Source organism: Epinephelus moara, chromosome 2 (genome assembly GCF_006386435.1).
Source record: "Epinephelus moara isolate mb chromosome 2, YSFRI_EMoa_1.0, whole genome shotgun sequence".
Taxonomy (NCBI): Eukaryota; Metazoa; Chordata; class Actinopteri; order Perciformes; family Serranidae; genus Epinephelus; species Epinephelus moara.
Genome location: NC_065507.1, coordinates 30,467,569 through 30,491,723, shown reverse-complemented (window position 1 = coordinate 30,491,723; position 24,155 = coordinate 30,467,569). Strand labels below are relative to the sequence as shown.

General features: G+C 40.7%; 2 protein-coding genes across 6 annotated transcripts in view; both read right to left on the bottom strand.

The window, feature by feature from the left end:
* The window catches only part of tiam1b (TIAM Rac1 associated GEF 1b), a 56,192-nt gene extending 36,670 nt beyond the window's left edge, over window positions 1-19,522 (bottom strand). For 2 of the 4 annotated variants that reach the window (XM_050057244.1, XM_050057270.1), the window contains exon 1: window positions 7,574-7,709. The gene's annotated coding sequence lies outside the window, so the exon portion shown is untranslated. Of the gene's footprint in view, window positions 1-6,980; window positions 7,036-7,573; window positions 7,710-19,387 lie in introns of those variants that run through there. The other 2 variants (XM_050057253.1, XM_050057261.1) reach the window with 2 other exon arrangements.
* A 611-nt stretch (window positions 19,523-20,133) lies between these two features.
* LOC126383178 (SR-related and CTD-associated factor 4-like) overlaps window positions 20,134-24,155 on the bottom strand; it is a 35,940-nt gene continuing 31,918 nt past the window's right edge. The window contains exons 17-18 of one of the 2 annotated variants that reach the window (XM_050033648.1): window positions 21,670-21,802; window positions 20,134-21,203 (exon numbers count right to left, since the gene is read on the bottom strand). In XM_050033648.1, the coding sequence (XP_049889605.1) occupies window positions 20,770-21,203; window positions 21,670-21,802 (567 nt within the window). In that variant the 3' untranslated portion in view covers window positions 20,134-20,769. Of the gene's footprint in view, window positions 21,204-21,238; window positions 21,487-21,669; window positions 21,803-24,155 lie in introns of those variants that run through there. The other variant, XM_050033656.1, reaches the window with a different exon arrangement.

The following is a 24,155-nucleotide window of genomic DNA, read 5'->3' as shown; positions in this document are numbered from 1 at the left end:
ATTTTAACCCACACCATGATCTTTTCCTAACCCTAACCAAGTGTTTTTTGTGCCTAAACCTAACCAAACCTTAACCACAGGGCATCATGATGATTTTGGAACAACGGGACTTCGGAACAATGGGTTTAATATGGTCGGAACAATGGGATGTCGGACCAATGGGCTGTCGGAAAAATGGGCAGACCCCGAAGCCGAAGCCGAATAAAATTAAACGCTTGGCCGAATACCGAGTACTGAATACTGTTGTTTAGTTTTTCATTAGTTTTGCAAGCGAACCTGCTCTTGCTAATTAGGCAGATGTGCCTTTTGTCATTTATAAAAAGATAAATCACTTTTCTATAATACATCAATGATATTTCAATGGAATAAATTACTTATTGACTTATTCATACTTCAAAAACAGCATCAATAAGTGATTAACATAAGGGGGAATCAAAATAAAAATAAATAAATAAAATAAAAATCAACCAGCCACCCTCCTCCCCTGACAAGTAAAGAACAGTCCCTTCATAAGTAAAGAACAGTCCCTAAAGTGCGGTGAGGTTTGCGGGCTGTTACCAGCCACAAAGAGAGAAATGTGAACGGCTCGTTTCTCCTCTGACACGTCACATACTTGTGTGCCGCCACGGCTCGGTTGTCCAGGTCCTTCTGGGCAGTCATGACGCCAAGAAGAGGACATTATTGGAGCCAGACTTCTCTGTCGCCGCTAAGCCTTATCTTGCGCTGCAAAGCACTGTGGCCGCCGTATTTGACAGGAATACGTATTCTTGTCTGTGTCTGTGACCCCTGTTCAACCCACAACCGGCGGGATTCACCTTTCGTTTCTGCTGCTGGTATTCACACAGCATGCTGAATGATTTATTTTACTCGCACAGAACTATTTTTAGTCACAAATGCCAGTGTGGTGACAGACGGAGTAAAATATCGCCACACTGCCGATATTTTACTCCGTCCGTCACCGCAAGCTGTTTGATTGCGTTATCAAAACACACCGCTATTATTCGGCCTTGCTTTTCACTTATTCCACCGAATACCGAATGTGTGTTTTTTTGCAATATTCGGCCGAATATATTCAGTTACTGAATATTTGGTGCATCCCTACTCAGAATTGAGTAGGGTATTCGAGCTACTCTGAGCAGCCAAGTAGACTTTACAGTCCCAATACGAAGAGGAGTCAAGGTTTGATGTAAAGAGACATTTTCCTTGTTTCCTCCAATTATTATTATTGTGGCTATGATTGTATCAGTCAAAACACATTTTTTGCATCCTCATCCTATTATACTAATCATGGGTCTTTTTAAGGTAGTACTGCAGTGTTTGTCCATTTTAAGGATGACAAAAGAGAAGCCCTATTGTGCAAATGATGTATACATCAATGCCCTAGATGTGCAAGTTTAACAGTGAGTTATATTCTTTGGCATAAATCTGTAGGCAGATTTTGGAGTCTGTTGTTGAGCAGCAGCTGGTGTTATTTAGCCTGGTGGCACCTTTGTCCCTGCCAGTGTTTTCTCTAGGGCACCACTGTGTGCAGAGGTCACTGCTTCTGCTGGTGTCTACGCTGTATGGGGTTTGTGTACAGCAGATGCTGCAGGTTTTGTTGGGTCAACAAGTCTTTTGTCCACTCTATAGGTTTAAGAATACTTTGTGCTTCTATGGCCACTGGTAAAAATTAAATTTACTAAAGTGTATTTTTAAAAGTATAGATATAACTTGGCAAAATAATAACAACCACTTAAATGTGATAATTTTAACTCTGGATAATGCTTATTATGCACCGGCTGTACCAGGAGATATGTGAAATTAGCACAAAGATAAGATGTAAGATTTAATTTAAGAGACCCCAATGATACACAATCTCATTTATAAATACATGCAATGCTGAGGACAACTGCTGTTTCGTTTTTGTCTTTGCCTTTTTCACACTGACTCAAGACACAAGATGTTGCAATGTCACTTTGTGCCAGAGTACGTTTATCTACACCATCAACAACTTGCTTGTCCAAAGGGTCACAACTGAGGTGCTATCAGACCACATCCTGCTTACGGCTCTTTAGCTCCTCATTGGCAACCTTTGAAGTCTTTTAAGAGATGTTAAATTAAGGTATACATGAGCCACATACCAATGTTAAGACAAAGGGGGGGCATACAGGCTTTGGTTGTAGTGATTCCTCTGTAGTTCTGTTGGGGAGGTATGGGGGGGGTGTGTATGAGCCACTTAAAACTATTACAGCAGTCTACACGTTTCATGTTTTACCAGACAGACTACCCTATCAGAGGAGAATGCTCTACCAATAATAACTTGCACAGATTAAAAGACAACTGACAACACTGTTTGAAGTTAGCAGGTTTAGCCACAAATTCATCTTCACTTGTGTTAGACAGATAAATGTAAGCCCCCCCTATTGCCTTTTATGATTTGGATTTGCCAAAATAAAGTAATCATGTTGAATAGCTGACTTTAAGCAAACATCCTTAGTCAATTATCCTCCCATTTCTTCTGTAATCTTCCTTGAATTTCCCCTCGCTAAATCATAGCCTCTATGTACATTACATAAGACACTGTGTCAGAGCATCAATGAGCTGTTAACCCTTTTTTCTTTAATTCTGGAAGCAGTTGCTTTTAGATTTGGATGCAGGCAAAAGTGCCAAAGTAAATCCTTTGAACATCATTCAGAATTAACTCCCAATAAAGTGAAACTGACATCACATGCCGAAGAAATTTTCACTACCAGATAGTGACAGCAGAATCACACAAGCGATGGAAGTATTCATCTGGGAGGTGCATAAAAAATGCTTCATGTAATGAAAAAGGCTGCAGTTGCTGTGACACAATACCACAACCACAATCACCAGAGACTTTCAGTCACTGACCTTCTCATTGCCTGTTACTGTCACTGTCAGTGAAAAGGTCTCCCCTGGCTACATGGAGCATCAACACTAGTTTGCCTTTACATGCTTCACATTCCAGACTTTTACAATTTGCTCCTCCACACTCTAACTCCAAACACACCCAGCAATTTTCCCTCTCACACAAGGAGCAAATGTGCTTGACAGTTTTATGGTTATAGATGTGTGATCAACGGTATCAATGCTGGGACACACTGGTTACCAAACCATTGGGTTTTCTGTTGCAATGGCAAATTGGTGCATGTATCAGGGAATATTATCTACTGAGCACTGACACAGGAAAAACAGCTGCAAGCTGAAATTAGATAATGGTGAAAACAACGAGTATGATATATGTCTATACAATACATCTTTCCTACAGCTGCTGATGTCCTAGTGGCTTTCTCACTCAGTCTTCAGCTTAATAACTAGGCAGGGTCATTATTCAGCTTGTGGGTGTGGATTAATAGAAAAACGTAGGAAAAAGTAATCCATATCCAACTTTAAGGGCACATCAGTGGATAAATTAGTACTGAAGCCATGTTAAAACAGGGGTAATAGAGAATTTTCATGCCAGCAAGGGATTAAAAAATGTTTGGAGTTTCTTCTGTACTTAAATATATTTTCTGTATTTGAGAGTGTAAAATTCAGTCTTTGTCAGCAAACTTCCACCGTGCACAGCTAGCCTTGCAACCTTTGCATTATATAAAATTCAAATCTAATACAATGTTCTGCTAATATTCAATAAGCCAGCAATACCACAAAAACAGCAATGAATGGATGTTGATGTCTTCAGACCAGAAGCCAGTCCACTGCTGGGTGAGCCATTCACCTACCAATCTCAGTATGGCAGCTGACTTGTCTTTGCCTGAATGTCCCTTTTGCTGGCAGCAGAATAAACACAATGCAAAGGACATGGAGGAGCAGTGATCCTGCATTGGAAATGTTTTCTAAATCTGGTTCACTCAGGATCTGCTTCCACAGAGGCAATCATTTGCTTTCAGGTCAGTGAGTGGGAATACCAAGCCTTTCATGTCGTAACACAAGTGCAGGCACACAATCCAAACTCCACTCAAAAATCACATCTGGGTCAATGTCTAAGCCCATTTTCGTCATTTTGATTCCACTATTAATGAGCAGGGAATAAACATTTCAGGTTATCTTGCAAATAGATACTGAAGAAGGGAGACTGCGTCTAATCCTGGTAGACCAGATGAGGAGATGAAACTGCACGTTTGTTCCTAAACTCACCTGTGATATAAAACAAGTTTCGAAATAATGCTGTCAAAAAAACAAGTGTGCACCCTCTTTGCACTGTTTTGTTATTCCATCAGTTACATATGGCCAGTGTTTACATGAACTAAGTGATATTATCTAAATCATATCTGTGGACAGAGCTCATCCCTGAGCACCACCTCAACCATAACACCCCTGGAGGTCCCAGCCCCTTACCATGCCGCATTGTGCATTGAAGCGGAGCCGCAGTGGATCCTGACACACATGACTACACAAAGCTAAGTAGAAAATGTGTCCGCTTCCTCCAAGCAGTCCTGATCTCATTTTTCAGTACAGCCCTCTTTTACTGCCCTGTGGTGAAATGTCACATCTAAGCTGGAGTCCAGTACCTCCATCCATTCACTAGATTTTTAAAACCTGGTAGTAAGGGGAGCGTATCTATGTTCCCAGGGTTCTATGTTTCCCTGGTTCTATGTTCCCCACTTAACCCTGCAAAAAAGGTTCTATGTTCCCTGCTTACACAAAAAGGTTCTATGTTTCCCGGGTTCTATGTTGCCCGCTCAACCAAGCGGGAAACATAGAACCCTTTTTGTGTAAGCGGGGAACATAGAAGCTTTTTTGCAGGGTTAAGTGGGGAACATAGAACCTGGGAAACATAGAACCCTGGGAACATAGGGATGACCCCGTACTAAGCACTAAGTTTCATGCAGGGGAATCTAAGCAGGAAGGTACTTGTATGTAGAAGAGGCACTCTCTACTAATGTGGAGCATTTAATTAATTTAAATGGCTGCATATTGTAGAGTTAAAGGCAATACTCAATTTCAGCTGCAAACATGTGATTCCTTTATAATTAGCAGAAACTTTGGTCTGTAAAAATCATCCATGCTGAAGTATCACTGAAGCATAGGCCACACTCAGTACGTTTACATGACACTTGAAAAAAACGAATTATTGCCTAAATCCGACTATAACTGGACAACTGAAGTGCATGTAAACGTGTTACTCCAACTAATATCGGAGTTCTAAAACTCCGATTAAGACACCCAGATAATGCAATTGGAATTCGATTTTCTCCGGCATTTATACGCCTTAATCGGAGTTAAACTAGACAATGCATGTGCGCATGCTCCACACCCCCCCGCACTAGCGTATGACCCCGGAACAGACAAGACATGCTATTGTTGTAGCCCTCCAACAGCACACGGCGTTCTTGTCTTCCTCTCGAAATCACCATGACCACGAGGGATAGCGTGCACCTCATCTGCACAATCAGTAACGCGTACATTACGTACGAGATGAACAAAGCTGTACGATTATCCATCTTGCTGTTGTTCGAAAATGCCGGTCTGCCGCCTGACTCCAGTTGTTTATTATTAAGTGACGTAATAGGTCAACCGGAAAGGGGGCCGTATTAACCCGCTGAAACGACGCATATCGCCACCTAGTGTTGAGGAGGAGGACACGTTCCCGTCAGTAATTCGATTTTCTCAGTTGCATGTAAACTGGGACAAGGACAGAAGTCCGATTAGATGCCAAAATCGAATTTTGAGCATAGCTCGATTAAGCTGTGCATGTAAATGTACTGACTGATACCCTGTACTTAGACAGAGCTCAGTGGGATGCAAAAGTTTAGTCAAACCTGCATGTTAAAAGGGCATCCCACACATACCATGACTATCTCTCTACCCCTATTTCTCACCCTCGCACTCTCTACTTTTGAGGTATCCAGTAAAGGAAAAATGTAAGCTCAAGACTGTATTTACTCATTTGTACTGTTGGAGGCAGCTATTCATGCTCCCTTCATTGTAAATGTTTATAAGAATTTCTTGCCATCTTACATATCCTTACACTACAAATGCATGACTCATTCTTACATTCAGCCCAGTCTATGGCAGTAAATTAAATGGCAGACCAATCCTATTCAATGACTGATGATAAAAAATCTTAATTTGACTGTCAGCTAACAAAACAATTGGTAGCTGAAACTAATGCATTCCTGAATGTTTGGACTGGGAAATGTACGTGCCCAAAAAAAAGAAAGAAAAAAAAAAGACTGGTAAGGACATGTAACTGCACTAAGAGCATGGTGTCTATATTGTACTACTGGCTTCTACACTGAGCAAAAAAAATTATCCCAATTTAAAGCCCCAATACCCTGGGTGGTAGAGATAACAGTTCCTCTCATTTATTACAGTCTTGTCCATAGTGTTTCCTCAGCTGTGCTAAAGTAACTGCAGCAGTAGCCTGCACATTCTACAGGTGAAAATTTTCAACAAGTAAAGAGCCAGAACAAAAGGCAGCAAAGTGCAATGCTTTGAGGCGTGTGGTATCAAACCAAGCAAACAGAAAAACCTCATTGTGTAGCCGCATGGGCCGTCATGCTGAATTCTGCTCCATATATAGTCTAACTTTTATAATAAGCTCAGTATCTGAAAGACCACCTGATCTCTGATGAACTCTGCACACTGTGTCTTTCAATAAAGTGAAGCTTATGACACAAGACCATGCAAACCAATCTGTTATTACAATTATTTTCCTTTCAGGAGAGTATTTTTGGTAGGTTGAATTTAGATTGGGGAAAATCCTGTCGCTGCATGTGATTTTCCTATAAGGCTTTTAAAAAGAACTCAGAGTTTGTGTTTGTTTTTTTTTAAGCTTGCTTTCCACCTTCATAACGGGAGCATTGTCAAGATTTACAAGCCTGAAAGCCAGAGCCTGACCTCCTGTCCTGCTAAGCCTCAATCGGTCAATACATTTCCATAACTATGACACCAGATGACCATTTCTCGCCCCTCTCCCCACCGCAGGAGTCACAACGGGCCTTTCAAACACAAAGCCAAGATTTAAATGAACTCACACATCATAAAGTCCTCCAGCCCCCCTCCAGGATGCGCTCTGGGAATTCTCCTTGACTTTGACCATCTCTTGCATTTGCAATTCATCATCTCTCTTTCTCAGCATCACAAAACCACCACCACCACCACCACCACTTCTTTGTCATTACAACGACACAGACACAAGCAGTATTGTTTGCGTCTGGCAGTGAATGGAGAGCAATACAATGGCTCACTGCCTGCTGTTGTAGGTAAAGTTGTGCCCTACACAGGAGTGCTACAGGTACAAACATGAAGTGGAAACCCCACCCTAAACACAGGCTGTAAAGACCCCAGGATATGCTTTCCACACACACACACACACACACACCTAATGAGAATAAATACAAACCCTAAAGGCAATTTGAGAGTTACAACTTTAACTGCAATCTGAAATACACTAAAACGTATGCTTACAGGCTGCACGTTGACTCAGTGGGTTACTGGTGGTGTGATTTAGCACCTCTTTTGAAAAGTGGGAGGTTTGAGGCTGGACAGCCATTTGTCTCCTCTATCTACTAACACAGACAAACACACAGTGCTACATAACTACACAGCAGCAAATACAATGACTTACCTTCCTGTGTACAACCAGCAAGTGTCACTTCTGCTTTTCCACAGAAGCCAAGAGAAATCCCACACATCACTAAGGGGAAAATTTCAAGCCTCACATGAGGGGATTATTGATACTCCTCTTGCAAGTCCACGGCAGACTGACTTCTTGCAAGGATGAGTTGAAGAACTGAAGGAGAGAGGGGGAGTGACTGTTTGTAAACCCCCCACCCCACCCCACACACACACCCTCCTCCTGCTGACTCTTTCACACTCTTCGCTTGCTCCCTCCCTTCTTTGCTCCCTCCTTCATTCTATAATTCCATCCCCCTAAACTACAAACCTACTGCCAGCAGGAATGTGTGTTCCCTCCTTCTTCTCCTCTATAATTGCTCCTCCACTCTACTATGAGAAGCTTTACGTTTACACTAAATGTTGCAGCCTTTTTATTGTCCACAACTGTCAGATTCAGGACTGCATTTCTCAGTCTGAATCAGAAGCAGTTTAAATGTAAACTCTACCTAATTTTTGGCTTAGAGAAAAAAATAATCTTGCTTTCATCTTTTTTTGTGTCTGTGGTTTAAATAGCAGGATTTGTAATGACAGGATTCCACAAATTGAAGCTAATGTTCTATTCGCCTCAAAGGCAACAAGGGCTGAAAGGTTGCAGTCTTAATGTGTTGCAGTGCATAATTTGGAACATTCAGTGACAGCCCAAAATGGACCTGTGAATGAGAGAAAGGCTGGGCTTGCTGTTGTCATAGCACCAGTGATGTCGTGTGGCTATCACGTCAGCAGTGACAGTGGTGCCGGACTCATTTTGAGATGATGGAACCAGCAGAGGGAACAGGGGAGAGGGGAGGATGGAGGATTGAGGGCACAGCGATGTCTGTTCAGCTGCTGCCTGCATCATGTGCTCCAGAAGCAGCTTTGCATGCACACTGAAAGTAAAACATGCTCGGAGCTAGTCAAGGGTGTAGACACCCTGACAACCACACGGAGCAGAAACAGAGAGAACACTGGGCTTAGTCTGTCTGAGAGGAGTCCAGAGATTGGAGGGCTGAATTTCCATGTCTAGACTTAACGTTGACTATGACCACAATAAAAAGCACTCAGCACCATGGTCAGACTGACCAACTCTCAATGTATTTTCATGTCCTGCCAAGGTTGTGACCCTGATATTAAACTAAACCACTGGGGTTTATTAGTAAAGTCAGGAATGTCTGGTCTGCGGAGACAACCAGACATAACCTGCATTCTTATCAACTCCCAGAGCTCGATTTCACACATGTAATCTTTCAGGATAACAGATTTTTCTTTGAGGTTTTGTGCCAAAATTGCTACAAATCCCAGAGACAAAACACACCATAAGCCAATTTCTTTATTTTAATTACTGAACAATTTGTTGGGACATGATCCAATGACAACAAAAGACTTGGAAGCACATGATACAGTCTAAAGACTCAATGTCAAGAGATTACTATTTAGACAGACATTAAAAGAGTAGACAAAAATATATTCCTGTGCTTCCTGGATGGTGTGTTTTGATAGTAGTAACTTACAACCAAATGCTTACCTAAGGTGACTTTTAGTACATTCTCATAGGTGTAAGTTAAGTAAATATAGGTTTATGTTACATGAGATGAGATTATCTTATCTGCCTGCGCCCTCGCCCAAAAATTTACTGGATCAGGCAGCAGAGCAGTAAATGCATCTATCAGTGAAATGTGGGCTAATGCTGAATCTACGTCTGCTCTCACCACAGGCATTTCAGAAATTTAGATTGCTTGCATGGAGCTCAGCTAAACAAAATACTCTGCTTTCTCATCACTGACACAAGGCTATTAAACCCTGTGCTATCTGCACTCAATTTAGGAGCTGATTGAATTGGACATCCAATGCATTGACAGGCCATTCAATACCGCTGGAGCAATTTGGCAGGCGAGATTATGGTTACAGATCAACAGCAACACTACAGAGTGCTGATGCTGTTCAGGTGTCACAACTAACTGCAATCACTGCCAATCACCTTCAGCCACAGTGAACAAAAAAAGAAGGCAGAGGAATTATAGCAATCCATTCACCAGGATATGCAAGATCACTAAATGCAACTCTTCACAGAACTACAGCAGTCTGGTTTACCTGAAATGTTTCTGTTAAAAGTAATAATATTATTGGCACCTTCAGAAAAAAAGAAAATCTGATTGATTTCTTCATGTTTGCAGCAGAAAAAGTTCAAATTGTATTGGAAAAGATTTATTATCCAAGATCTTAAAACAAAATTATGGGCTTTTAACTACGGTGGCCGATGTGATAATGCCAATATATGCATTATATTCAGTTCCTGCCTATATATCCCCCTAAATCCTACACACTGGACCTTTAAAGTTATTTCATGGTTTTCCAGTGGGATTCAAGTCTAGGGTCACTTATTCCATCCTTTATTTGTGCAGGTGCCTTAGTTACTGCCAGTAAAACAGCTGATGCTCCCACTATGCTTCACAGCAGGGACGGTGTTAGACCGGTGATGAGCTGTGTTGCCTTCAACAGAAACAGCCTCATTTAAAAAAAGACTGGCTGCACCAAACTGACTTTTGAGTGTCCCTGCAAAAACCCTTAATAATTGATGACAGTATATACTATTTCTAATTATTTCTGGTTCTTTAGCTGTACATGTACTACATGGAGAAGTAAATTCTTACTTCTTTGTTCTGAAGTGAGTTCATAAACATCATGGGATGTGGAAAAAGTCAACAGGGGTTAACACTTTCTCAAGGCACTGGAGCCTAATATCTTTGGCCTAACAGGATAAATCACAGCACGGCTCCCCAGAATAGCTCTAAATAAAGGTCAGTTAATAATTGACTGTGCACTGGTTTATAGCAATTCTGAATGGACCACAGGACAACACATCATTCAACACAATGTAGCTGTGATGTTAAATTGTTCCTTGTATAATGTATGAATTTGAAGGACATAGTGAGGGATACAGTCAGCAACACTAGTGAGCAAAACAAAGACATACACAAGCCTAATTTTAATATTAGCAGACCTATCTTGCTTTGCAGAACAGTGCACGATTATTAGGCAAGAGTAGCATGACTTACACTGACCAGAGTAAATATGTACTGCAAATATAATACCTGAAATTCAGCAAACTGCACCACAACATGAAAACAGGTCCAGTATGATGAAACCACTGACCTCCATCAGCAACAGCAACAACTTTAAGCCACAAAGCCAAAATACTTTCTTGTCTCATACCAATTAAATGCTCCATTAACATACAGGACATGAGTATTACCCACATTTATGCATCAAGATGTAGATTCAACATCATCTGTCTGCTCATTCAAGCTTTATTCCCATAACTGTAGACAAAGCTACAGGTCCACAAACACATAATGAATGTGCATACATCACGTTGAAGCTGATTTTACTATTAAAAAAACAGTCTGCTGTATGCAGCAGTTGGTTTAGCATATGATGGTCTTCTCAATCTACAACACCAGTGAAAAGAACATGCATCACTACAAGGGTTCAAGTGTTTATTTTCTTGAAGGTCTCCTCAATCACAACGACATACCCCCCCCCCCCCGCTGTCCCTTTGAGGAAACAGATGATCCATTGTGCTGAAAAAGAACACTATGTACAACTGATATCTTAAGAGAAAAATGCAACTGCTACGCAAGACATGAAAGCAGTAACCCCAGCCTGGGTAGAGATCATTAGCGGAAGATCCAGTGGTCTCCAGCAGTGAGTTGCCTCTCAAGCGTCAACATCAAAGGCAAAGGGAAATAATTTAGAATGCGGAGAAAAAGCTAAAATTGATTGGACGGGACTGAACCTATACAACATAGGTAGCTCTCCAATATGAGTTATTAAAAAATGCTTGGAGCATATTAAAAGTCCAGTGGTCTACACATGACAAGCTGCTGGGTATGGTCAATTATCTACTGCGCAAGTTACTGTACAAAAAGCACACTGACCATAATGTGGCCAAGAAAAGTTTGTGAATTGCATGAAAGCTTCCATGGCTGAATACGCACTGATTTATAGGCAAAAGGATAGTTAAAGTCATCAAATTTTATTGATTAATCAGTTTATTATTCTCCTCTATTAACAGTTAAGTCTTAATAAAACTATGAAATGCCCATCAATTTCTGAGAACCCATCATGACATCTATAAATATACTTGTTCACCTGCAAATATTTACATGTTTTCTGCATACATTAGTTTAAAGGCGCTGTATGTAAGAATGTGGCCAAAACGGTTACTGCACTCAAATTCAAAATACTGCTGCGAGTCGTGTCCGCCCCCCCCTCCCCTACAGATTCGAGGTTGCTGGACAGCGGCACACTGGATACTGATTTGTTTGCCCACGGGCGGCTGCCGTGGCAGGGCCGTGTCGCCGTGTCCTTGATCATCGGTTTTCCAGCGGACCGTTTGAGCAAGTCCGGCTTCTCTGCTGCTAACGCTGCTGCCAGGATACAGCTGAGGAGAAGCCGGTTGCTAATGCTATGTACTGGGACACTGCTAATGCTGCTGGCCGTGCTGCTGTAGCTCAGTTGTACTGTAACTGATGCTGAGACTCTGACTGCGTGACTGGTAGATGGCGGTGGGTGGCGCAACAGGCCAAAACACAAATTCAAAACATAAACATGATTTGCAAACTGCAAAAAAAATTTTTTAGATGCAAATATTCTGGCTGTACTATTGTTGTTGGTGAGATCAGTTTGTTATATTAACATTATTCCTTAGTCTCTGTGACATATTAGGAGGATTTTATGACTATTTGCTTTAGATTTCTCACATATAGCTCCTTTAACTAATTAGGCAATGATCAAAATTATTAATTTTCTGTCAGTTGACTATTTTATTAACTGAACCAATTGTTTTCAGCATTGATTTATATATTTCAATATGAAGTTAGGACCTGCCTTACACTAAAATAGTCATTTAAATAAAGAGCAATTCTTTATGTAACCTAGACATCTTACTTACATTTTTCTACCAAATTCAGCCCTATTTAAGCCTTGATGTCTAGACACCAATGGCCGCATATCACAAAATAAATACGTACTGAGAGAAGTTCAGTTGCACACCCAGGATAACTAATTACGGCTGTTTGCTATTTCAAAACAAATTCCACACCAGAGTCAACCTCAACCAACAAAACGGGCCCTGAGAAGTTCTTGTTTATGATTGATGGTGCGGTAAAGTTAGCCGAACTCCAGCCTCCCAAAAGTGGCTCATAGCCTCAGCAGTTTAGTGCACTTAGTATCCATTATTCATCCCAAAACCACAAGGCTCTATCAGCCTCGTGAAGCTGATGATCATTACCATGTGCACTTCTGACAGTCGGTCATACGTTTCTGCTCACAGCTCAGAAACGGGGAGGAGCTGAGCTTTGATGAGGCCTTTTAACACTCATCTGTCATGTCTTTCCAAACCCCATGACCATTGTGGAGAGCAAGTGCCAGGGTGCTACTGAATGCTGTCCTCTAGTCTGCATATATACACACACACACACACACACACACTGGCCTATCACTTTGGAATAGTAGCCCACTGTAACTGGAATAGAATCTTTTCAGAAATCACTTTTCTGAGGCTACCACAACCTCAAAGGAGCCTTTGAAGCTTGAGTCAATACTCAACAGTAGGCGAGTCAGGCGATTCGACTTAATTTGTGGGGAGCACTTGTTTGCTTGTTTCTAAGGTGTAAGCCACAGCATAGAGCCCATTCGTTTTGACTTTGATGAGAATATTAGTTTAAGTTTGTAATAATTCATGAGAAAGCCCATATCTTCATTATGCGTAGAAGTCAAGCTGAGAATCATACAAGATGCGTCTGCAGTATTTATCTACCACAAGCTTTAACTTAATGATTTTGGTTCTCGCTTTTAAGCCAAGTAGAATACAACCCAGCCCTGTTTTACATTGTACAAAGTACATCATAGACACTCTTAAGTGCAGCACTGCTAAAGGGGCTGTCCTCTGGAAAGCATCTGGGATCAAATCTTGGCAAGCCACCTACATGCTTTTCCAGATTACGCTGACTGTCAGCACATCATGAATTCATCATAAGTGACCTCACTTTGTCAGATGCTGAAGTATGTGGCAACTTCTGGTCTTCTGCCGTCAGTAATAAATGAGAAAAATATGCAAGGGTTCTTAAAATGCATGGGAAATACTGAAGGAGGGTTCAAAGATTTGGCAAATCACCTGCTTTGCTGCACATGGTCCAGAACAAAACATAACAGTCTTAGATGTGTACAATGTGGTCGATTGTGGTGAACAATGGGACTGCTCTTTTCAACTGTCCAAAGATGGTGGACGAGAGGCTGATACAGCACACGTCAATAGTGCTCTCTAATGGAGACAGATGTCCTGTCACAGGGAACAAGGGAAGACCGAGCTCTTGTCTGTAACTCAATACAACATGGATGTAAACAGAAGAGGAGAGGAAAGCATGGTTGTCCTTAATCCATCAACTTGGGCTTAAAAGGGAACAAAGACTGCTTAATTTAGAAGAATTCCAAAAAACTCTTAATGCGATTATCTGATATACATGTAGGAAGTAATTGATTGGATGAAATCACATCTTGCATATGGCTGCAACATGAAATCTATCTTGCTCTAATATAAGGAATCGGTTGTTCTGTGCAGAGAGAGTAGATAATTCTCACAAGAAAAATTTGGCAATCAGTCTGTACAGACTGCATTCAACCTAAGAGTCTGGACTCAGACAACCAGCTGCAACATCAACATTGTTACATAATGTGGCTGCTCAATTACAGGATTTGCGTGGGAGAAGACCACTTTTACATTAAAAAATTGTTTAGTTCAGTGCTGTTAAAGTTGTAAATTTATAACTGTAATACATGGGGATAGTGAATTGTCTGTCCTGTAAAATACATTTTAGGGCAATAAGTAGGGATGCACCGAAATGAAAATTTGTGGCCGAAGCCGAATAAAATGAAACGCTTGGCCGAATACCGAGTACCAAATACCGTTGTTTAGTTTTTCATTAGTTTTTGCAGATGAACCCCCTCCAGATTAGTGTTGTCACTGTACCAAATTTGGGACCCACGGCACGATACCAGTGAAAATATCATGGTTCTGAGTAGTATCACGATACCACAGCGAAAATGAGGCAGATGTGCCTTTTGTCATTTATAAAAAGATAAATCACTTCTCTATAATACATCAATGATATTTTAATGGAATAAATTACCTATTGACTTATTCATACTTCAAAAACAGCATCAATTAGTGATTAACATAGCGGGGATCAAAATAAAATAAATAAATAAAATAAAAATCAACCAGCCACCCTCCTCCCCTGACAAGTAAAGAACAGTCCCTTCATAAGTAAAGAACAGTCCCTAAAGTGCGGTGAGGTTTGTGGACCGTTACCTGCCACAAAGAGAGAAATGTGAACGGCTGATTTCTCCTCTGACACGTCACATACCTGTGTGCCACCACGGCTCGGCTGTCCAGGTACTTTTGGGCAGTCATGATGCCAAGAAGAGGACATTATTGGAGCCGGACTTCTCCGTCGCCAATAAGCCTATGGCCGCCGTATTTGACAGGAATACATTCCTGTCTGTGTCTGTGACCCCATGTGTCTGTGACCCCCGTTCAACCCACAACCGGCGGGATTCGGCTTTCGTTTCTGCTGCTGGTTGATATCTGTACTCGCACAGCGTGCTGAATGATTTATTTTGCTCGAACAAAACTATTTTTAGTCGCAAATGCGAGTGCAGTGACGGATGGAGTAAAATATCGCCACACTGCCGACATTTTACTCCGTCCATCACCACACGCTGATTGTGTTATCAAAACGCGCCGCTATTATTCGGCCTTGCGTTTCACTTATTCCACCGAATACCGAATGTGTGTTTTTTGGCAATATTCGGCCGAATATATTTGGTTACCGAATATTCGGTGCATCCTAGCAATAAGTGATGATTTTATTTTTTGTTTTAAATTTTACAGTATTTTTTCCAATAATTCAACATATTGTTTATTAAAAAATGTCAAAGAATTGCACATGACAATTTCCTACAGCTTAAGAAGTGCTTGCTCTGTCTGACCATCAGTCCAAAACCCAAATACATTTTACTTTTCAATGATGTAAAACAGAATCGAAGTAAATCCTTATATCTGAAAAGTTGGAAACAGCAAATCATCAGTCATTTAATTCATGATCTAAATTCAAATTCAAATTCAATTTTTCACTCTGTTGTCAATTACACACAGGTCTGAACACACACATGCACAAACTGGACCTATACATGCACTAAGTGGAGAGATGTCAGAGTGGGCTGCCCATGACAGGCGCTCCGAGCGGTTGGGGGGTTCGGTGCCTTGTTTAGGGGCACCTCGGCAGTGCCCAGGAGGTGAACTGGCACCTCTCCAGCTACCAGTCCACGCTCCATATTTTGGTCCAGACGGGGACTTGAACAGGCGACCCTCTGGTTCCCAACCCAAGTCCCTATGGACTGGGCTATAAAGAAATAAACCACTGATTTCACAAAATTCCAAACCACTGTTAGTGATACAGTAGATATTAGAGAGTTTGTGTTGAATGAATAATGTGTTAGCATTATTCACTCAGCACTATGCAAAACACTAGACTGTCTTCGGTATTTGCTTTGCACCACTTTGCAAAGGAATGAAGAGTTTTGTGCAAGTGGGACAGAAATGAATAATTCACAAAGAGCACTTATCAGGGTTAAATTATGCGCATTTCAAGAAATCAACTGTGTTTGGTAGTACATGGCTGTACACACATGAAGAACAAAGTCATGTATTGTACAAAAAGCCAACAAATTAGCATATGAATGTGTAGACATTCTTTCATGTGTGGCTACGCCAGTCACTACACTGCCTCAAGTTGGTCTAACATTTGGGATCTTTGAGATGGAGAGTTAAAGAGTGTGGACACAAGCCAGAGGCAAGCAAAACTAGTTTCAACTTGATCACACAAAGACAGACAGACAGAGGCTGAGGTCTCTGTGTAGGTATGTCACACAGGTGGGCTCAGGTTACCACCCTGAGGACACCTCTATACACTGAAGCCATTCTGGATGCTCCACAACATGGTTATTTTCTTTCCATGGGTCTCCACCACAAAGTATTCAGGCTGCTGTGTGGGTCATGCATAGGTTCTGTAACCACTGTAGAGAACGCCTTCCACAGGTGGATCATTGCCTCTGCCTTAACTCATGCCTTAGAAAATGTTTAGGTCATTTAAAATTAGTACCCAATATAACAAACCAAACTTCAAATGATTAATCTACTCAAATTGTACAGCATCTTTAGAGTATCAAACAATGACTCTGAATATGTGTTTGGACATATTTTGGCAAAACAATAACTGAATGGATCAATGGAGGACAGGTGACTTAGCTGGCATTTAAACAAAAACAAACAAACAAACAAACAAAAAAGTGCATAAAAAAGTATATATATATCTGGGCGTGTTATTTCAGGTACTGGTGAGAACATAATTAAGCCCAGTTTGAGTAATAAATCCATATGTGTGAAGACTTATAGATGCCAAAACAAAGCATAGCAGTTCTGAAAAATGATCACAGCAACAATCATTTTTTTCCATGGCTAAAAAGAAGAATTTAGCCAATCACACACTACAAAGATTTCGTTGAATATTTCAAAACTTTTTATGGTGTGAAATCTTGTCATCTTTTGTAACCAATATATTTTATCATGAACATACATCGCAAACACGTAAAATTAGTTCCCTTATTTATTTACAATCTTGACTCAAGAGGCCACTTAATCAAGGTCAAAACTTTAATTTCACAACTGTGCTGTTAATTTTATGTCATAAAATCAAAATATGTGTAGTGGAAACTAGCACTGTAGTTATTTGAGTCCAGTCTCCAATTTTCTCACATTTCTCACTCGCAGGTTTCTTGCCTGCTATTTAATAGTATGTTACTCACTCACTATTTTGTTTTTTTACCTTAACAAGTAGTTGGTCCACTTTTTTTTTTATCTCTTTAGCTCTCACAACAACATAAGACAGCAGATATGTGTGAGGGTTGTCATCATATTTGTGGTTATTAGCTGAATGCTGAAGAATAAAGTGGCCTCTGCAAAATATACATCTTCATTGGTTGATGAAAGTTATGGAATTTTGTCTTTGTCTTGATACCTACTTCTGGTAGAGCTCAGGTGCTTTAGGATGACAGTGCAGGGGACAGAGGCAGTGCATTTAGCCAAATTCTATGAGCGACACACTGAGCACATAGACGGCCAGTGAAGAGGATTTAGGCGATTTCTATGGTTGTAACCCTTTTCCTTGTGTGGAAACTCTTAACTGTTCATTACTGACATGAATTCAAGAGACTAACTCCCATGAAGAAGTAAACTATACACTTCTTATCTTTTTAGAGCCACAGGTGGATTGTTTGATACTTAAAAGATAGAGCAGGATTATGCCACAATTATAGTTTAAAATGCACTGTTACATTTCACAGCAGGTCAAGATGTAACTCTAACTTCTATTACTGAAAATCTCCTGTAGTTGTTAATTGTCTCCTGTAGTTGTTAATTGTCCTATGCTGTAGCAGTTAAGATATTACCTTTTCTCTGTTGTCCAAATTCCCTTGCATTTACCATTGCCTCTTTGTGGGCCAATCAGGTCATACTAGACTCACCATAAATACAATCTGCTGACTGAGAAAAAAACTGCACCTTACCCTCCCTGTGGTGAGATTTTTTTTGCAGAAAAGCAATATTCTCTTGGCAACACAAATTGCAGAAAACACTGACAGCAAATACACATCAGCCCAACATTAAACGTCCGGTCAGCTTTAACATTACTGGTCAGTTTTAAAACTGAATAACAATATTTCCAGATCATGCTATCCTATGAGTGAAATCCAATGCAGCATTAGGCTAGATCTCAACCTTCTACAGCACTACACATCACATCAGTTCATATAGTCACCTGTGTACATACCTGTTAGGATGGTTTCACAGCCACACAAAAATATGATAGAAAACGCCACTTTGAGCAGCAGGCTGTGGCAGTGACGCTGCAACAAACTTGACACCATAAGGTCATTGGGAGTAACGCAGCTGCACAAATGTGCTATCGCCTTTCATTTGAGTCACCTGCACATGATCTATTTGCCAAAGCGAGATGTAAATACAGCAGCAACAGCCTGGATCATGTGTACTACAACGAAGGGAGATGCAATGAGTCGGATTAAATGACACTGCTTCATGCAACAATCTACCGCACTGAGGCTTTTCGCGGCTTCTCCTCTCCCAAACAGCATAAATGACCACAGAGGCATCCAAACACCTCCAAGGTATCAGGGCGGACAGGTTACCGTGTCTGTTTTTTGTTATGGATGTCTTGTTAAGGCACCAACATCGTAGCCTACTGCTGAAGGAAAGCAACATTTGTCAGTGCTGCTGTGCAGAATAGGTATTCGTGCACTGGGGTAAAAATTGAAATGTATGAACATGCACGTTAACCCTGCTCTATGTCCACCGTCATTTAGACTGCATCGCTGTTTTTACCCCCAATTCACTGACGTCTGACTGAATGAATCGACACAACATGCGCAACACTCCGTGCACGAAAACGCAGCTTGTTGGCCTTTTCGACTGGACCGCACCGGCAGCCTCAGTGCGGCAGCGTCTGTCACCCCTGATAAACTTGTATGATTGAGTGACGCGGTCATGCGTGAAGACGGCGCTAGGACCACGCGGAAGCATGATCGGACATCAAGCCTATTATCCTTGTCATGATTAAGACAGCATGCTTCCCGGTCTCCGTACATAGCCTACCTGTCACCGCCACTGTCGGGATCTGGCTGCTTCCGTTTTGACACCGAAATCGTCATGTTTCACACGCCGGTGTTTCCCATCTGTGTCTGAATCCAGCCGCCTCTCCAAAGTCTGCCTGTCCACGGACCATGCGTGTTGTTTCCACACCGCTGAGAGGGCGGAGCCCACGGCCCTTGGAGACGGTGTGCAAGTGGATCATGAGAATGCCACTTATTTATTCTCGGAGCCAATCAGCTGCGGCTTACCTCGAATCGGCATTCAATAACCATGCGAAATGCACAGTAGTTGTCGATGAGTATTTAGTAACATGAGCAAAAATGAGAAATTATATCTTTCTTTAACCCTAATGCATAATTTGAATGGTCTTTGGTGCAGCAGGTCTGTGCATCCCATCTCCTGCACAAACAGATGCATTTTTTGTTCAGATGTGAGGAAACAAATGCATCACGAAATGCAAGAGAATAAAATCTGCACTCGCTTTTATTTAAATTATCAAAACAAAAAAGGATAATCGTTTAGGCATAGCCATATTATTATAAATGTCTTGTAACTCTTGTTTTATATGAGACAGGCAGGTAAATTGCGGATTACTTATGTATGTTCCAGAGGTTGCATGATGGCTGTTGGCCAGGTTATGTTTAAAGATAATAATTTGTTAAGTAGGATTATTGATCAACACAATTTAGTTTTACAAGAAAGAAGTTCAAAATGTCAATTTGATCAAAACAAGTAAAACCACACGATCAAATGGTAGTACCTCTTTTTAATATTCACTGCAGGTGATCCTACAAGGTGTGACCTTAATGTACAACAGACTAGCCATGGTAACAGGGTTTACTATACCCTCTACTGGCAGGACATGAAATCTTCTTCTGCTTAAAATGAAATCCAACCTTTATGGTGAAGAATTAAACATTGTGTCACAAAGGGATTTTACTAAAAACAAAATACCAAAAAGGTATGAGTTATAGATTTTGACAGTCTCCTTCCATACACAAAAACTCTGGTAAGGTAATAAGCTCAAAAATACAGACTTTGACTTTGTTTTACCTCCAACTACTGAGATTAGATTTAAGCATAAACTATACAACTTCAAATATACAAAAAGATAGCAAACGGCTACAAGCAAGTACAGTATTTACAATCACTTCTCCAGTGAACTTGAAGGAGCATGGACCACATTCAGAATGCTGTCTTGTTTTTCATTGTTTATTTGACACTAAGACAAGGTTCTGGTGGTATAAAATAAAGTCTGAAAAGAAGTCTCTGCACGCTCACTTTTTTTACAGCAGTCCTTGGTGAACCAGATGTCCTGATACTTATTAGTATCTGTCACAGTGATTCAGCATCTTCTCTCCTCATGTCCATCATTCAATCGGCCTTTACCATCTCCCTCTGTGGAAGGGAGGGCACCCAAACCCTGCCCTCCCATTTCGGAAATGCCTCGCTTCTCTGTCATCCATGCCCTCTGGTCCCATTGAAGGATGTCGATGGAAAGGAGGGCCACGAGGAGGAAAGGGCATAGCCATTCTGAACCTATCTGGTGGAAACATGGGTCCTCCAGGCATTATTTGTGGGGGCATGTGTGCCATGTTTGGAGGTGGGAGGAATGGAGGTAGATGAGGACTCGGCATGACAGGAGGAGGCTGCAGAGGTGGCATGCCCGGTCTGGGACCCTGCATGATTCCTGGGCCTGGCAGGGTCATCACTGGTCCCACAGGAGACCCCAGCTGGTTGCCAGTGCCCGGATCTGTGGGTGGTCCTTTGTCTCCTTTAGAATCTTTGTTGGACTCCTCTGGAGGTTTTGCACTTCCTGCTGCAAATAGGATAAGATTTTATTGAACCACAGTCAGAAATTAAGTATTGTAGCAGCCTAAAAGAAATCAGAAAAAATGACCAAAAAGCACAAGTTTAAAGATGTAACATCAAGTTATGAACAGTGACAACTCTGCAGCATAGGGGCGTCGGTTGCTTAGTGGATAGAGCAGGCGCCCCATGTACAAGGCGGTTGCCACAGTGGCCCGGATTCGAGTCCAACCTGTGGCCCTTTGCTGCATGTCATCCCCTCTCTCTCTCTCCCCCTTTCACACTTGGTTGTCCTGTCCATTAAAGACAAAATGCCCCCAAAAATATCTTAAAAAACAACAACAAAAAAAAAAAACTCTGTTCATATTATCAAGTCCAAAGAGAGATTACTGTTAAACAACATGACAATGCTCATGTCTCCTCTTTAGATGATGGTTAAAAAATCAACAGTATTTTTATCTATATAAATGTCTTACCCAACTTTGTGGGGTCAAATTCTGTCGGGATGAAAGGAGCTCCTACTGGAGGCATAGAGGGAGGGGACAGCATTATAGGACCAGGAAAAGCAGGTGGACTTCCAATGGGTGTTGCCTGTTGAACTACTGGCACCTGGAAGACAAAAAAACACAATGGCATCCTTAGTAAGATTACAGTATAACGAGCAAGAGAGCACTCTGGAAGGGGTGAACTGAAAGAAGAAACTGTATTAACATCTGCTGAATTCCACAGGATGAAGCAGCTTCTTGATTGTGGCCCATGTACACGTTTCATTTATCTTTGTCACATTTGATAAGAGAGCAAAATCTGTGATGAGTACTTTTGAACAGTATTTCCGAACATTTCCCAAGAATCTTCAATAGAGTCATCGGAAAATAATATTACACATATTCATGCTCTAAAGTTAAACCAACTGTCAAATTGAAAATATAAAAGGCATACATCATGGTAAGCGTCAAGCATCCTAACAAGGTACACAAGTGTGTGGTAAAGGAAGTCCAGACATCGAAAATAGGAGGCTGACACACTCTTAACTTGCAGCTATCAGTAAGTGTAAGCAGTGTATGATAAACCTGTCTGTATTTATTTAATTAAATGCAACTATCTGTAGTGAGGTAACAGTGAAAGCATGACCAATACCTGACTATACCATAGCTGTAAACACACTGGGGAACTTGAGCAATGAGCAAATCTGCTGAAATTTAGCTCAGCTTAGTTCACTGACAAATAAGTGCATGTTCATTCTGTGACATTGTGATGCCTTTTAAGGGACTGAATGGACTTGGCCATAACACAGAACAATCAGATGGTGGTATATGTCACTAAATGCATCAGAGCAATGAAAAACTGTTACCCAGTCAGAATCAGAACAAGAAGTACCTTTATTGGCCAAGTGTGTTGGCTCAGGACATATTTAATTGCACATATTGATATATGTATCAAGTGTCTGTATGTGAGAGGAAGGGCATAACCACCATGGACAAACAAGGGTTGTGGTTGCAGTCATGTGTGTCTATTGATTTATATACAATATTTATTTTTTATTTTTTTAAAATACTATAACCACAATCGGTTGCGAAAAGATGTTAAAGAATTAACCTCTTCAAAACAACGCTAACAGTATATGAGAGTATGGTTGACATTATGGATGCTAATTGTAACAGCAATGTTGGGAGTTTTACATGGTGAAGCTGTCAGAACTGCAGAGGGAGACTCACACTTGAGGTAAATTCCTAAACCAAAAAGGTTTTCAGAAGGTGCAAATCACCACCCTAACACTGCTGAGCAGTTATAATACCTCAGAACAACCAAAATGATCATTTAAATTTCTTGGCACAAAAAGCATACCTTAAGGATCCGAGTTTTTCTTTAGTTTCAGAGTTACAGCCAACACAATGGCTTTGCGTTAAGGTAAAGTTGGAAACCTTGGAAAGGAAATGTTTAAGTGCCCGAGAGGATACAGAGTTCACATACTCTTTAACTAAGAAAGGACAACAAATATGCATGTAAAATCATTTGAAATACGACTGACTGCCACCAAACTGTCACTAATAGAAATGTCTTAACATGTTCCTGCTGATCAACAAACTAACAATGGAGACCAGCTATGGCTCCATGACAGAGGTCACATGCTCCCCTCTGTGATCAGTGTCAATGATATCACCAAACTGCCATACACAAACATTTTACAAACTACACTGCACAGGCATACCAATCACCTCTTTTTTTTATCAATGATATAACTGTACTTGTATATTGATACTGATGTAACTTTAAATTTATAGAATGTATTAATACAGTACAGCTTATAAATAATGACTTAAACACAAATATCACACATATTAATTAAGCAGAGCTAAAGGTTTATGTACATATAAATAACAATAGCTTCTGGGTATATAAAATAGCATCAGGCACATACACTGTTTAATACATACACATTATCTTTAAATGACAAGTTAACAGTGTTTGGTATATAGAGGTTTAACTGTAGCTAGGATTTTTAAGTCAGTCAGAATGACAAATGTTTGTAATGAAGGCACAGCAAAAACATATTAAACATTTCAAATGATAACCGAGCCAGGTTCTATTGTAATACAGTATCTAAAATAATAAAAATAAGAAACATATGCTACATGTGCTGTTCCAATTACTGCATGACTGCCCTCTCAGCTAATTCGATTTGACAAGAGGTACGATTAGTGAGACAAACAATTTATGTCCAATAAGACCACTGATGCATTAATTTAACTCAAATTGCTCATTACATTTTCATTTCCCCCCCAGATGCAAATCATGTGTCATGCATTCAACGTACAACCCTAAATCCATCATTAACACAAATTACATTTCTCTTGATGAATGCACAACTGCTGGCCACAGAGCGACTGAGCATATCAAGTTTAAAAAAAAAATGTGTGTGTGTGCGCGCATGTGTATGTATATATATATATATATATATATA